Source organism: Sphaeramia orbicularis, chromosome 15, assembly GCF_902148855.1.
Source record: "Sphaeramia orbicularis chromosome 15, fSphaOr1.1, whole genome shotgun sequence".
In the NCBI taxonomy this organism is placed as follows: Eukaryota; Metazoa; Chordata; class Actinopteri; order Kurtiformes; family Apogonidae; genus Sphaeramia; species Sphaeramia orbicularis.
Window position 1 is genome coordinate 22,190,210 of NC_043971.1, and position 16,888 is coordinate 22,207,097.

The window sequence follows — 16,888 nt, forward strand, 5'->3', positions numbered from 1 at the left end:
TATTTACACAAAAGAACACTTATATTAATAAGATCACATACAGACCAATTCGTATTATCCATAAAATAAAGAATATCAACAGTATCACGCAACAGTACATCATTAATTTTAAGAGGCAGCCGATTCTTGATATCAAACCAAAATTCTTGAGTAACTAATTAGTGTCATTTACTGCTGATAGAAACATGGGTCCACTTTGTCAGTTATTTTATTCTATTTGTAATTTATTAATGCTTCATAATGGTATGTGATGCCTGTAAGTAGTTTTATTTGTCCTGCACTTCTTTCGTAAATCTACTTCCTGTAGTTATGAAGTCAGACAGCTAACTCATGTCAAATTTTAAACTTTTCAAAGTAATACAGTACTTTCTGCGGTGGCCCTGAGGTGCAACAGCACAAAAAATTATCCGTATAGGAAAAAAAGAGAATAGCCCTAAAGATTATCCACTATAAGAAAAAGAAGAGAACAGGCCAAAAAAAATCCACTATAAGAATAAAAACATCATTCACCTTTTCAATTAAGGGGGCAATGTTTACCCGAAAGGTCTCTTGCTTTAAAATTAAGGTAACCACGAAAATAAAAGCATAGGCTGAAAAATTTTAAGATAATTTTTTTGGGCTAGTGGATAATTTTTTGGGTTGTTCTCTTTTTTTCTTATAGTGGATAATTTTTTTTTTTTTGGCTGTTCTCTTTTTTTTTTCTTATAGTGGATAATTTTTGGGGCTGTTCTCTTTTTTTCTTATAGTGGAAAATTTTTTGGGTTGTTTTCTGTTTTTTTCTCAGTGGATATTATTTTTGGGCTGTTCTCTTTTTTTCTTATAGTGGAAAATTTTTGGGCTGTTCTCTTTGTTTATAGTGGATAATTTTTTGGGCTAGTGGACAGTTTTTTGGGCTGTTCTCTTTTTTTTTCTTACATTGGATAATTTTTTGGGCTGTTCTCTTTTTTTCTCATAGTGGATAATTTTTTGGGCTGTTCTCTTTTTTTCTTACAGTGGAAAATTTTTGGGCTGTTCTCTTTTTTTTTTATAGTGGATAATTTTTTGGGCTAGTGGATAATTTTTTGGGCTGTTCTCTTTTTTTTCTTATAGTGGATAATTTTTTGGGCTAGTGGATAATTTTCTGGCTGTTCTCCTTTTTTTCTTACAGTGGAAAATTTTTGGGCTGTTCTCTTTTTTTTATAGTGGATAATTTTTTGGGCTAGTGGATTATTTTTTGGGCTGTTCTCTTTTTTTCTTATAGTGGATAATTTTTTGGGCTGTTCTCTTTTTTTCTTATAGTGGACAATTTTTTGGGCTGCTCTCTTTTTTCTTATAGTGGAAAATTTTTTGGGCTGTTCTCTTTTTTTTTCTTATAGTGGATAATTTTTTGGGCTGTTGCACCTCTGGGCCACTGTAACTTTCAGTGGTCAACCCCACTACTCAAAAGCATAACACAAACATACATAGTGCAACAATATGGAAATATACTTGTGTGTGGTTTATTTTGATGTTTACCATGCAATAACGCTCTCGCTGCTGTCCCTCCCATAGAAGAACATGACAGCGCAGTTTATTTTGGAACTATTGAGGCTTACACGAACCATGTGATCACCTTAGCGGCGACATCAAAGCATGTCGCAACTCTCTCTCTGGCTCTGATCCTGTCAAGTCTCAACCACAAAAATGTCCATTAGCAGTTTATTATGCAACTAATTAGATTGTCTCTCTCAAACACACCCAGTTTACAGTATTCATTTTATATCTTGATCCTGGCTCCACCTTTTTCTTGTAAAAGAAAAAAAAAAACATGTCCGAGATGCACTTTACCAGAGCGTGACTTTTGAACAGATTGTAAAAAGGTAAAAAGTAATCACTAACTTCCCTCAACATGCTTCACATTCTGAGTTGTTTTAAGGTAAGGAGTTCCCCCAGGTAGCCTAACCATCTTAAAAGGTTAAGTGCCTTTTGCTGATCATATTTGATTTTTTTTTTATGTGTTGGATGTGTCTTTTTCAAGCCTCTCAGTATGAATCAGCGTAGATGGTGTCTGCAGCCACTGAGCACATACCACAACAAGAGTGAAGGTCATAAATGAGCAATAGACATTTTAGATTTCACAGCCTGTGCTTCAGTTACTGCAAGTATTTTGCCTCACAGATCCAAGGTTTCACACAGATTTTTATTTACATTACAATTTTTTAAATGCTACAGGCATGTGTAGGGTCTCCTGTGATGGTAGAGGAAGACTCCACACACACACCCATTAACAACAGGAGTGTAATAACTATAATACCCAATTTCTGACAATGTGGTTTTGCAAAATAGTTTGTTCTTAATTTTACTATGAACTGTAAATTTCTGCTACTGATTTAGCAGAAATAATGCTACTTAACCGTCAAAGATCTAAACAGCTGTTGGGGACTAAGATATTGAATAGCTTCTGAACCACTAATCCTATCAATATACAGGGTGGGGAAGCAAAATTTACAATATTTTGAGGCAGAGATTGAAAGACAGTGTATGACCAATTAGTTTATTGAAAGTCATGGGAATTTATTTACCACAAGAAAATTGACATGATAGAAAATGTTTTTATTCTATGTGTCCTCCTTCTTTCTCAATAACTGCCTTCACACGCTTCCTGAAACTTGCACAAGTGTTCCTCAAATATTCGGGTGACAACTTCTCCCATTCTTCTTTAATAGTATCTTCCAGACTTTCTCGTAATAGTTTTGCTCATAGTCATTCTCTTCTTCACATTATAAACAGTCTTTATGGACACTCCAACTATTTTTGAAATCTCCTTTGGTGTGACGAGTGCATTCAACAAATCACACACTCTTTGACGTTTGCTTTCCTTACTCATATGGGCAAAAGTTTCTGAAAAGGTATGGATAATAGTGTTAGGTATGATTATGACATCAATATATGTTTGGTTTCAAAACAATTGACGTAGTGCCCGCTGAGAAAAAACAACTAAATGTTCATTGTAAATTTTGCTTCCCCACCCTGTATGTAAAAAAAAATCAGGTAAAATGCAGTTTCTCATCTTTTCATCATCAGGTAAGATATATTTGGACATTCAGAAGCTCCATGGTGAATGTGGAAGCGCCATCATCTTTGGCAACATTGAGTCATCACTAAAAAAAAAAAAAAAAAATGTTGGAGATAAATGGTGTTCAATGAAGGATATATCTTGCAGAAAACGTCACTTTTTCTTTTTCTTTTTTTTTTTCGGTTATGTTACAGCAGCCTTTGAATTTATTCTGAGTTCTTATGAACATCTACATGATCATTAAGTTAAATATAAGAAAATACCTGAAAAATCCAAAATACACAGGATAATACGATAATAAATCATGATAAATCACTTAGATGTAGAAAAAATAATAATTTGCAAGTCACTACAAAAACTGTTGTAGGTCTTTAAGAGTTAAGCATGCCAAAACAACTATTTTGACCTTCAGACAGGGTATCTCATGCATTTTGCCCAACCCTGCAGGAAGTTCCCCACCACCACAAAGGTAGTGTGAATATTAAAAAAAAAACCACACACACGGAAATGTCTTGGGTGGAGACTCTTTTTTTTATTTATCTCAACCAGCAGAATGTGACAGGAGTAAAACACCTTTGACGTTATTTACAAATACAAACAGTTTCTTTAGTCCCTGATACTCATTATTTGTACTGTAGCAGCTACTGAATTATTCAGTGTGATGTTAAGTGCTTACACTCATCAGCAGCCTCTGCCCTCTCCTGCTTTATTTTATAAGGACAGGAGAAAGTAAAAACAGACCAGTACCATCCTGATCTGCAGAAGTTAAATCAAAACTTGTTAGACCGCAAGAGTTTTGTCGTACATCATAGGCTACATCAGTTTCAGAGGCTGCTTTTGGTTATGTACATTAAAAAAAACGCATACTCTTTTTAAACACAGTGCATTCAAACGCTGGCAACGATTCACATCTTACTAAGATGTAAACGTCATGTTGATACAGAGCTTTTCAAGTTTTTCAAGCTGTGTCAGTTTGTGGTAAAGAGCAGTTCCTGTAATCTGAACTTCAGTTTTAGTTGCTATGAAAATATCTTCTAATTGTTCAAATATTTCTCCTGTGATCAGAGTAGAATGTGTTCCAATGCTTATTCGTCTTGTCTTGCATTATTTTTTCTTACATATCTGACACTATCTTGGTTCATGATCTTGAGCGTCTGGAGCAGGTAATGGAAAACACTGTGCTTTGAGGCAGGTTGGAGCTTGTTGGAGCAACTGAATCCTGTCATTTGGTTGTTCTTCATCTGTCTGCAGTAGCTGTGTGAAGCAACAGCTGAGCATGTGTCAGGATCTAATAGTACACTAGTTATTGTTTAATGGAACACCTTTATTCCCATAGGTTGATCCTCTGTCAATCTCAGTCTGGCCAATCATCCAACGAACTCCCACTGACACTGCGGAAGAAAAGATGAAGCACAGGAATGTTTAGAGGACAATTTTCACAGCATGCAAAGGATGATTAAAGTTATTTAGATCATGTTTTATAAGGTTATTTCCAGTGTGAACTTTCTCTTAAGTTGTAAATTTCTCTTGTGCAGACTCAGACTTTTCAGCATCAGATGTAGAACTAATAATGTGGCTGAAATCAAATCGCTCTGTAAAAAAAAAAAAAAAAAACAGCACAAGGGAACTAGAAATGACTAATCTGTGTCATAAATGTGCCAAAAGTAATAGCTTATGTTGAGTTTAATTGCCACATTTTTAAAAAAAATGCTGAAATTGAAGCATCTTCTTTACGTCAAACACATGAAAACATGGGTGCATATTTATTGCAGAATCCATTACATGCTTATTATAAATCCATGCTGTTAATTATCCTCTTGTTTCACCACCTTAGTGAAACGGTTAACTCATGCCCGGATGTTGCTAGAGACATGCTTCCAAGACTAGGCCTAATATTTTCCAAAAAAGGTGACTTACATTGGAGTGGTCAAATCTGCTGCTTTACGGAATGTTTGAACAAAGAGGAGCTGGTTAAAGTTGAGGGAAGAATAATAACACCCATTTCAAGTTTAATTGTATGGGACAAACCTGCGACGCAGAATGCCAGAGACGCTGTGATTGTCAGCATCGACCCGGAGCTGAGGAGTTGAACGAATAACAAGACTAAGTGGTAGAAGAAAAGACCACACCAGAAGAGCCAGTTGATCAGTGCCCAGGGTCGGCGTGGAGGGTTGGTTATGGGTCCGGGGAAACGGCCTGTCTGTGCATAGTGCTCCTGAAAGCTATCCTGTCGACATGTGAAAAAGACATATTAGGACTCAACAGGTCTTTCATGAGCACGGTGGCTCGTTACAGTCTTTTTGAGGAATCTTGACAATCCTGAAACCTTTAGGGCTGTCATAAATAACATAAGACTTTCAAGTTTCAGCAAGAATTACCCAGCTCTACTCTTTGTTTAATGGGTTTTACTCTATAGAGGACTCTGGCACGACTTTACCTGCTTCCAAAGTGCATGAAGAAGGAGACAATGTACCTAAAGGTCAGGAACTCCTCCAGTACTTGTCGTATTGAATAACTTAAAGGTGCTGGAGACTTTCGTGACCAATTTTTCATCAAATCTGTAAAACCTCAGTCATAGCCTAAGTATCACAAATCTGTAAGTCTTTCTGTGATTATTCACCTGAATCTCTTGCATTACAGTGAACAATTTCAAAGTGCCATCCACCATAAACAAAACGTGCCTTTACATTCAGAGCCGGGCGGTAACTTGGGCATCTTCGGAATTTTATTGCATTGTGCATTGTGGGAAAGGGAGGTTTGTGCAGCCACCTGTAGCGACAGCAGCAGCGCAGCCATATGATATTATTTGGACGAAACAAACATGCCCAAACATCTGAAATGCGGAAACGGCTGGAGGAATATGCATAAAGGGAAGGGAGCTCCTGCCGTTTCCGCGTAGTGTCTTTAGCAGCTGCTGCTGTCAGGCAGCTGCGCAAACCTCCCTTTCCCACAACGGACGTCACGACAAAATTCTGAAGATGCCCGAGTTACCTCCCGGCTCTGAATGTACACACGTTTGTTTATGCTGGATGGCAGTTTGAAATTGTTTACCGTAATGCAAAAGATTCAGGTGAGTAATCACAGAAAGACTTACGGATTCGTGATACTTAGGCTATGACTGAGGTTTTACAGATTTGATGAAAAACTGGTGATGAAAGTCTCCCGCACCTTTAACCTAATGGCAACCTAATATTTAAACTTATTAATACTTTGTCGTGAAGGTTGCATCAATAAGTTACAAAATAAGGAAAACATTTTAGCAGTTGCACCATGACTAAGCAAGTCCATTTGGTTGGTTCTTCTTCATATTCACCATCTTGGTTTAGAACTAGGCAGGTTAGACAGGTTGACACAAAAATGTACAACCTGAGCTGCTGATTGAAGAGTTGAAAAACCTAATGCAGGGTACGCGCATAAGGATTTCCTAAATCTAAAGAGAGTTTTTTATCTATTCCAGACCCCATCTATGAAAATAAATAATCAGGCATTGAACAGTTTTGATCGTATTGTGAGGTGTGCTCTGATAATCTAAACACAGCACACCACACATAACAATTCTGTCCCAACACCGATCTAGAATCTAGTACTCCAAGCCAGAAATCTTGCATAATCAAATGTCATCAAACAAAAACAAGGAAGAACAAACATAACAACAACTAGAAAACACAACACGCAGCATGTCGTTTCGGTTGTGGTATGACTTGGTGGAGACGTTGAATAGACATTCTTGGGCTTCCCACAACTCCACGAGCTGGGCCTCCATTTCCGGTCCACCGAACTTTATGTTTCAGGTCGGCCATGCTTGTTTTTATTTACACCTGCTTCCTTGTTCAGTCAGCTTGCTTCTTGATTGGCTACAGTCTGTTCACAATTCACGAAGTCATGACTCGGAAGTCGTCAGCTTTCCCCACACACATGAAGATTTTTGGTCATAAATATTGAACAAGTTTTATATTTACAATTGTCCACCCCAACCTGTTTCGGAGCTGATTATTAGGACAAATTCACCCTTAACACACCTCAGACCACGGGATAATTTTATTGGTTAATCTTAAAAGACATAAGATAATCTCGCATTTGACGTTCCTTGTCGGGACGGGGGAAAATCGGAACAAAAGCAGCCTGATTATCTTTGTGCGTGTACCCTGATTAAGAGATACAGTATTCTGACAAAACCTGAACCACCGAACTGAAGCAATGGTCTGGATTGTGTAGTGGTATGACTTCCATGGTTTGTCAAATCCTCAATATTTGTTTCTGCAACTCTCCATGCATGGGTTAGCTGTCATTTCATGCGTATTCTCCTTACTGATCCACACATGCACACACAATTATTCGCTATATCTGCTTCCACTGTTCTTATTTGCTCTTTACTCTTATTGGTACAACTTTTCAACCTCCTCCAAGAGTAAAATAAGTATTTCTACTGTTGTTTATGTGGTGAATAAAATGGAAATGCCCCTACGTATGTGTAAATATCCCTGTGTACATGCTAATAACACATCAAACAATCAAGAAAAAGATAGGAACTTACACTAGAATAACTGTGACAATATATGCTGATGTATTTTGAATGATGCTGGATTACTATTTATTATTTTACAGACACTGTAGGAATTTTTATAATAAGCAGCTATACAATGTTAAGACAGCCTTCCAATACAGATATGGAGGTTGGTTACTATGGCAATAGCAGATGCTTCAAGGCATTAGAAACCTCAACCAGACTCACCTTTTCCTGGTAGAGCTTGTGAAGCCAAGCAGCACACTCCGCCTCACCCTCTGGGATGGACTCCAGAGGGATTCTCCTGCAAACAAAAGGTGAAATCCAGTCTCTTAGATAAACAGTGATTACATGAGAAAAAACTGAGTGGGAATAAAAGTTCTGTATAAATTCTGGTGGAACATGGGCTTGTACCTTACATATAAATCTGCATGGTATTTCTTCCCATTTAAGACTCCGTGCAATGTTGGAGCTTCGTTATCTCTGAAGTTCAGCGTAGAATCGTATACTGCTGCAACTGTACGGAAGAAAATACAACAGCAGTTAACTGCACGTCTCATTTGATATGCAAATCACACAGCGCCTGGACATATTTAAATACTCACCCTTTCCTCTGAGGTTATTAACGGTGACCCAAAATCCTTTGGTCCTGGGCAGTAGATGATACTTCAGTTTGGGTAAACCTTTGCTCTCAGCCACCTGCATGCTGATCTCGTGTTTCTTTGGCGTGAAGCGCGTTCCTTCGCAGTAAAGCAAGAACTAGCCCAGGGAAATTACAACGATGATTAATGGATGTGCTTTAAAATTCATTGGTGTGTTTTTCGATTTACCACATGAAGCATATGATACAATGCAACACAATATACTTTTTTGTCCCCTTGGGGAAATTTTCCTCCATAGTGTACACTGCTACCAATAATACACAAATCAAAACTAAACACAGAACATATGCAGAGTCTCGTAGATGGAGAAGAAGTGTATGTACAGTTAGGCTACTATTGCACCAGCATTACTGGACTGATAAATAGGCATGACCATAAAACCATAAAATCTGCAAGTAAAAACAACAATAATAAAAAAAAAAAAAAAAAAAAAAAAAAGAAGGACCAATGGCCCTGTATCTCACTGGCATGTTCTATCAAGAATCAATAACAAGTTGAATTTGCGAGGTTGTCAGGTTCTGCCACTATGTTCAAGTCCAGTGGTTTTGATACAGGAGATCAATCTACCAATAAAAGCAGGTGGTACTTTCACTGGAGGATAACTCAACAAATGAAATGAAAGTCCATAAATGTCTTCCTATCAGTGCTCAGTAGTAACTACATTTATATCTGTAATCATTCATATGTTATAAGCTATCAAAATATGGCCTATTATATTAAAGGCAAATTTTTAATAAGTTAAAAAAATTCATCAAAAATACTGTTAATAAAATTCGCACTCATTGTCCTAAGGAAGGTACATTAACAAAACAGTAGTTTTATCAGAGAAGATGTTTGAAGAAATTGCTAACAAAGATGAAAAACAGGAAGCCATCAGAAGTATTTGCAGTGAAAAAATTCTAAGCGACATACCCAAAAGTTTTCTGGATAGTCCTGCAGGTTCTGTAGACTCTGAGCTACTGTCTTTCGATCTTCTTCCCACTTTCTCTTGCAAAATACTATTTCTAGGAAGTACCACATCCACCCAATGACAGGAACGTAAGCCAACTCCTTTTTGGCAAGTACTTTTGAACTCTGAAAAAGGAACAAAATTAAGAAGACACTATGTTAAAAATGAATAAGTGGAAATGATGTTGACAAAACTGGGACGGCGGTAGCAGTGTGTGGATTTCTGGGACACATTTGCTTACCCCAAGGACTCCAAACCGATCACAGAAGGTCCATCCACACATGAAATCTATCTCAAAATTGTGGTTGAGAACAACAATAGCGTTCTCTTTGCCATAGTGCGAGTAACTTTTGGGGTCTGTGTAAAGTGTGCACTCAGTTCCAGACCACCACTCCAGAACAGCAACCATCTCTGGACATGGAGACAATGACATGTTTGTAATTAGTTTGTCTCCATTTGATCTTAAAAATCAGACTTTTGTGAGTACTTACGGCTAGAGATGCAGTAAGCGAGTCTGATGTTGACCCTGCGAAACAGCTGCTTATTGACCAGCCACAGAGGTAAAGTGCAGAGCTGCAACATGTTGACAATAATACCACTGACCAAAAACACAAAGCAGATGAACAAGTGGCACAAGACCTGGGATTTCAGCAGCTGCAGGAGACCCATGTTTCTGCAAATACAAAACACACAAAAGTCACTTAAAACACCACCGCCTCCTGTAAGCACACACCTGACATTACTGGGATACGTTATCAGATTATCCAGCTCTGTTGAACAGACATATCAGCAGAGTTTTCCTGGTCTGTGAGTGCTTTCACAGCCATGGGCGTGCTCTGACATAAAGGTTTCCTTTGACAAGACTCATGTATGAATGGAGGCTTTGAGATGGCACTGCAAACTGCCAATCACGGGATGAAGTTTTGCTCCTCAGTGTGACACGACAAAGACCAAAAAATGTGGAAATGGGGTCAAATTATGTGACAGCAGACATCGCTTCTGTCTGGGATATGACACTTTATTGTCATCTAAGTACAACCCAAATTATAACATGCATTAGTTTTGACACAGCAGTTAACAAAAACTGCTAGTAATATTAGATTTTATGCATGTTATGTGCTAAAAAGGGAATGGTCAAGCAGTTATGTAGGGTAAAAAAAATTGTTCAGTTGATACTGAGTCGGCCCATATTTACCTAAGAGTAATACATGGATGGAAAGGGTATTTCTAGTACTTTGAGGTCACGCAAAGACATCTGCCAAGTTCAGCCATTTTCACTGAATTTTTTGTGGAAAAACATCTCGGTTATGTAGGGCAAAACAAACCACATCAAAAACTGGCACATTTTTCATCATATCAAAAATTGCTGTTTTCATTTGAAGTTGCCAAAATTAACATTACCATAGTGTCAGGTATATAATTGACTCCAAATCCTGCAATTTTGATGAAAAAAAAAAAAAAAAAAAATCGGTCCAGGACTAGGGGATATCAATATGAAGGGAAGTTTGATTAGGCAGGGTAAATTCTCAAGTCCTCAAAGCTGGTAATCAAAAATATCTGTCAAGCACAAATGACTTAATGTTATCCCAATATCATGCTTGGAGTGAATAAGTATAAATAATAATTAAGACTGAGACGTCAAATATAGTCTTTTAAAACAATGTAAATCAGTCTGCTTTGTTTGTTTTGTTTTGTTTTGTTTTGTAGACATCATTTAGAAACAGTAAAGTTGGCTTTAGGACTCCCAAACGGTTACATATCAGCTACAGTTGACAAATTAAGTCTATTTTAAAGTTTTTTGTCACCCAACATGTCCATAGTCCACCTGACTGTGCTCAAAAATCACCTTTACACTCCTTAACCCTTTCATGTATACTGGTCACTACAGTGGACAGGTATTCTACAGCTGTTCTCTTGCATATTCATGGTTTTGTTGTTTTGTTTTTTTTACACATATCTTTATTAAAGTTTTAAGACATTACATATATTTTCTGACATGAATTGGTAACATTGTGTAGATCTCCCCTGAGTGTAATAGTTATAGTTTTCACGCAATTTATCAGTAAATACATGTTTCTTCGCTTCAAAAATTAAACGCATGGTGTCCAGCTGAGTGGACATTTTTGCAGCTTCATGAAAAATAGGTTCATAAGATTTATTATCATTATTATTATTATTATTTTTATTTATTTATTTTTTAATGTATTTTTTAACTTTTTTTTTCTTTTTTTCATAAGAAAATTTTCAATCGCATTGTTTTTTTCATGCCTAAAGAGGAATAAAAACACTCAGGAAAAAAAAAAATCTTGATTAAGGTTCTCATAATTCGTGCATGAAAGGGTTAAACATAATTTTTCCCATTTCTGTCAAAATCTTGAAACATTCACAAGTAGATGGTGATATAAAAAGCAACAAATGAGATCCCTAACCCACATGACATTATTTAAGTCAACTAAAAAGTACATGACATATTAATTCTATACACCTTAATGCAGGAACACGTGACTTACCTTAGCGCTGGTCTTTGGGTTTGGAAATCTGTCCAGTCTCAGACACCTTCAGCCCTGCAAAGGCACGCAGAAAACCCTCTGTTCCATACATAAATCCATGCCACTTCAAAATCCTGCTCTTGCCCTTCAGATTTCAGCTTCTCCGACTGTCATGTTCAAGATCTGCGTTTCCAAAGTCCACATAGTTGAATGAAAACTTTTTTGTACAAGGAACCACACCCATCTGCAAACCACGCCTGGAACTGAGGATGGAGATATGTACGTATGAGTTCAGCTTCCTTCTAGAAGCTCTGGAACCGGTCTGGGTGCATAGATCGTTTATGCTCTGAGTGGAGGAAAAAAACAAACGTGGACAGTCGATTCATTCATACAACCATCACCTCGTTTGTTACCATGGTGACTGATGTCACAATCTCTCGAATAAAGAGCAACATATCCACAAAATATATGTATTTCAACTTAGAATAGTTCGAGTACGTTTGATTTTTGCGCAATTTTGGCCAATAAAGTGAACAGCAGATGTGTTATCCCCATTAATGCCGCCTCACTTCCTGATGCTCATACACTCGCACGAAGTTTCACGGTCCCGAGATCTTACACAGAGTGAGATCTCTGTAGGTTTTCTTCGCTCTCTGGTGCTGCCTTATTTGGAAAAAGGAAAAACACCATTTGACAAGCCGGGAGTAGACGCATGCGCGGTGGCGTCTTCCTCATTGCAACAAAGAATCACATGGAGCCACGTAAAAAAGAAACTAGTTTTTTCATGTGACAGTTTTCACGAGAAGTGGGAGTTTCCTGTCTGATATTTGATAGTTTGATATGAGTTAATAAGTAACCATTACGACAAGGATTTAACTGATAAAAGTGCTTTATAATAGTGCGGCGGCTTGTTGAACAGCACTCTCTGTTGGAAGGTCGAATTACATACACATTAAAATGATGCACTGTAACCCTTTCATGCACACTGGTCAGTACAGTGGACAGCTGTTCTACAGCTTTTCTCTTGTATAGTCATGGATTTTGTTGTTTTAGTTCCATATCAGCCAACATAGTGGACGCTCATGCATCATCCCATACACTGACATTCATATTATTACTGTAACTTTACTGTTCTAGATAAACCTGATCTGCAGTGACCAGTGGCGGCACCAAGATTTTAAAAGTGGGGGGGCAACTGGAGGGCAAAGAAAATGTTAGGGGGGGGACGACAAATTATCCGTTACACTTTATATAGAGGGCAATTTTAGGTAAAATCAGGTAATACTTAATGTATTCAAGGTATTTGTTAAAAACTACAGCATGAACAACTCAGACTTTCTGTTGTGATTATTTAATAGGTACAGTCTACTTTCACATATGTCTCTAAACACATCAGAAAAACATGCAGCGAACAAACTGCAATGCCAATGTATGCAAGTTAATAAATGTTGAAAACAAAATAAAACCAGTAGCCTAACCAACTAATCAAACAAAACGTATGTATACAATGGCTTCCACTACATGCACATGTATATAATCACTGACAACATCTGTAGGCGTAGGTACACTTTCATACCGACCGGTATAATCTTCTAGCAGAAATTTAAATTGAGTGATAAAACAGACCTGAACAGTTAACAACACTATTTGTAATTAATAGGTGGGTTCAAAACAAAAAACTAGTCCTTATGCTAGTCGTGCTAATCCTTTGCTTTACATTTCTTATGCAGAAGAAAGATGAATGCAATACAAGCGGAGGCATGGAGGGGGTGGGGACTGTCTGCCTGGTTGTATTATAAGTGTATCAAAATGTGTTATGTACACTTTCATTGACAGATTTTTAATATTTCTTTGTTGCCCAAATCTTCCCAAAGATTTGCCCAAATCTGGGTGGGGGGGCAACTGGGGGGGCAAAGGTTGTGACTGGGGGGGCATTTGCCCCCCCATGCCCCCCCTTGGTGCCGCCACTGGCAGTGACATATTTGAGTGTAAATCAATTGCTAATTGTTATTAGACTGTAATTAACAGGGATTTTTTAAACTATTTATTTATTTATTTATTTATGTATTTATTTATTTATTTATTTATTTATTTATTTATTTTGGTGTATCTGAGTGAGTAATAACTAGTGTTATCCTCCTGAGACCCAGGAAAGGAAAAGTTGTGGCTATGTTACATTGAATAATTGTCTTGATTGGAAACAGCATGATGCAACACTTTTTCAGATAGATTTTTTTTTTTTTTAATTTATGGAATGTCCTTTGCAGTGGACAGCATTTTAATTAATTAATTTATTTATTTATTTATTTATTTTTAAATAAAGCTGTAAAACTCTTGTCCCCTACAGAGGACAAAAATGCATTGCTGGGTCTCAGGAGGTTCTAGTATGTTAAAATGTGAGAACAGATTAGCAGCATTTAAAAAATGTATTTCATAGTTTTCACACAGTATGTCAGTAAATGCATGGTGTCCAGCTGACTGGACATTTTTGTTACCCCGTGAAAAATAGGTTAATAAAAAAAAAAAAAAAAAAAAAAAATCACATTGCTTTTTTCATGCCTAAAGAGGAATAAAACTACTCAGGAAAAAAAAAAAAAATCTTGATTTAGGTTCTCATAATTCATGCATGAAAGGGTTAAAGGAACAGGTCCAAAATTTAGTAAATATTTAAGAATTTAATCTTTTCTTATAGAATTAGTTCTTTGGTCTAAAAATCTATGCGTTTTCCATCTTGGATCCTAAACCTTAAGACACATTTCTCACACAAAAATAATGTTTAACTGCCATAACATCTACTTCTCAATATGTTCACTGAATTTTCAAAATAAATATAATATACAAATACATTTACAGGCACTGTTCATGTAAATTAAAAGGTAAAATAAACGATACATAAAAGGATAACATTAAAATTAAGCTAGACGTATAAATCATTACAGCATGTTAACTGCATTAAAGACCGCACTAAAATCCTTTTTGTGTACTCACAGTTATTCAGGCATAAACTTCTGCCACATATACATCCCTGAAGTGTCAGAAGAGGCACGATTTATACTTATAAGTACATGTCACATTAAAACGCACAATAATTTATGCATAAAAATAAGTTAGGCATTCATCTACAGAAGCTGAATATAAGTATTCTACATCCTAGTACAGCAATAATAATCATTTTGAAAAGATAATCTTAAACAGTGGCGATTTCTCATAGACTGCAAGGGAGGCCCGGCTTCCCCTAAAATTACGAAAATTAAATGGTTAAATATGTACGGTTGTGTTGACATTTTATTGACTATAAATGTGTTAGAACACGTTCATCTTAAAGATGACTTCGTTCAGAATCAGCTTTATCACAAATTAACGGACGTGATGTTGTTCTCTTCTCCTCCATTCCTGTTGTTCTGTTTTCTCATACATCCCTCCTCAGTGCATTTGTCCGTAGACTGCGGGCGTCTATGGGCTTCAATGGGACTGAGTGGAACAGCTTTTTTTCATTGCCTCACAACTGGACGGTAATTGGATAAATGCCACGATGTTGTCCCGCCCCCGGACACTGGGCGTCTCTGGGGGTGAATGGAGCTGTGGGCGGAGCTCGGCCGGGCTGTACGCCAGAATCCCACGTTCTGATTGGAGGATCAGTCGAAAGGCTGAATCCCGTTTGATTGACAGCTGTTTTCAGATCTCCTCCTTCACTGACACAGTTCAGTTTAATACCGTCACACATTCTGCTGTGAAATCAAGAGAGAAACCACTACGAAATTACTCGTTCATTTCTTGCACTGTAAATAAAACACACTCATTGTACTTTTTTTGTTTCAATTTAACATAATTTCACAGTTTTCTTGTTTCAGTTCCATAATTTAATCATTTCTTGTTCGAGTTTAATATCGTTTTGTAGATAGTTAAATCAATCAAACTGTCGGCTAGGTCGGAGTGAAAGGAGCATCTGTAGTTTAAAAAGGCTGAAGTCTTACACCTGCAACACACTGGGCCAAGGCAATCTAAGCAGAGAGGACACTGGTCCAGTCCCTGGAAAAGACGCCTACTTGGTACGATAAGGTCACTGAGCATTTTCTTAAAAAGGAACGGAGGGCCGAATGTATGTTTAAATAACTTGACTTTTTTTTGTTTTGTTATTGATGTAAGCCGACAATGAGCTTCCCCTGTCTGAAAGAGGAGCAGCCGCCACTGGATAGCACATACTCTTCATTTACTGCTTCTAACATCTTATTTTGAAAACCGGAAGTCAGACTGCCTGTTCGCCGGTTCGGGACCGTTTGAATGCATTTCCTGTAATGCTTAGGATGCGCGGGTGTGCTAATGTTAGTGTCCGCTGTTTTGACCACGGAAAAACGAACGTCCGCTGGCTTGACCGCAGTCGGATGGGAGCATGCGCACAATTCTTACAGGGTAAAAAAAAATATGTCACACCGGACTACACCCTCCGCTAGTTGGGATAGCACCACCGGTAGCCGAGCTACAACCACAACTAGCCGTGACAGCACCGCACCTAGCCGGGCGATAATCACAGCTAGCCGGGATAACACCACCGCCAGCCGGGTTATAAACACCGCAAACCGGGAATACATCGCCGTTAGCCGGGATCGAATCATTGCTAGCCGGGACAACATCACCGCCAGCTGGTATACAACCACAGCTAGTGTTAGCTAAAATACCCCCGAAGAATAGAGCAGAAGCTCACATGAGGATGAGTCTGTATCACTCGCACAGGTAAGTGGACTGCTTCAAAAGTAAAAGGAAATGTTTGATCAACTGCTAACACAAAAGAAAGACATTTTTCAGGGATTTATCAACACAGTTATGGGTAAAGCAAACACTACAACGGATAACTTACAAGGGAGCTGCAAAAGTTAAAAATAGGACCAATGGCCCTGTAGCTTATCGGCCAAATTAAAAACTTTGGGAAATGTATCCAGATGCCATTTATTCTCACCCAGTTATGTGTATTTATTATATTACAAAAATAGCCCATGTTTCGCTCATATTCCAATCAGATCTGTAAAAAATTCAAATTCCAATTTGATATCATTGAAACTTACTGATTTATTGTATTAATCCACTTCCTATGTTATAATGGGAAAATTTTTCAAAGTCGCGCCAAATCCAGAATCAGATCTGGATCGAAATAATTGCAATACCTTGCGCTGACATCATCATACAGAAGCTGTATACCAAGTTTGAAGTCAATCAGAACTGGAGTTTGGGAGAAAAAGATGATTGAAATGTTTT

The 16,888-nt window shown here is 37.6% G+C and overlaps 1 protein-coding gene across 1 annotated transcript; it reads right to left on the reverse strand.

Moving 5' to 3' along the window:
- Positions 1–3,542: 3,542 nt before the first annotated feature.
- On the reverse strand, positions 3,543–11,918 carry agpat4 (1-acylglycerol-3-phosphate O-acyltransferase 4 (lysophosphatidic acid acyltransferase, delta)). Its single transcript, XM_030156808.1, has 9 exons — positions 11,660–11,918; positions 9,641–9,822; positions 9,391–9,560; positions 9,113–9,274; positions 8,144–8,297; positions 7,953–8,055; positions 7,767–7,842; positions 5,063–5,261; positions 3,543–4,425 (listed from the first exon to the last, which is right to left on the reverse strand). Exons 2-9 carry the CDS (start codon positions 9,816–9,818, stop codon positions 4,334–4,336), a joined length of 1,134 nt encoding a protein of 377 aa, XP_030012668.1. The 5' UTR covers positions 9,819–9,822; positions 11,660–11,918; the 3' UTR covers positions 3,543–4,333.
- Between the last annotated feature and the right edge of the window lie 4,970 nt (positions 11,919–16,888).

Bases quoted from the DNA above. Each gene is read 5' to 3' on its own strand.
- agpat4 (XM_030156808.1), bottom strand. From the start codon at position 9,818: ATGGGTCTCCTGCAGCTGCTGAAATCCCAGGTCTTGTGCCACTTGTTC. The intron at 7,843-7,952 runs GTACAAGCCCAT...TTTTGTTTGCAG, and splicing joins CATGCAGATTTATATGTAAG to GAGAATCCCTCTGGAGTCCA. The intron at 5,262-7,766 runs GTGAGTCTGGTT...ACATGTCGACAG, and splicing joins ACAAGCTCTACCAGGAAAAG to GATAGCTTTCAGGAGCACTA.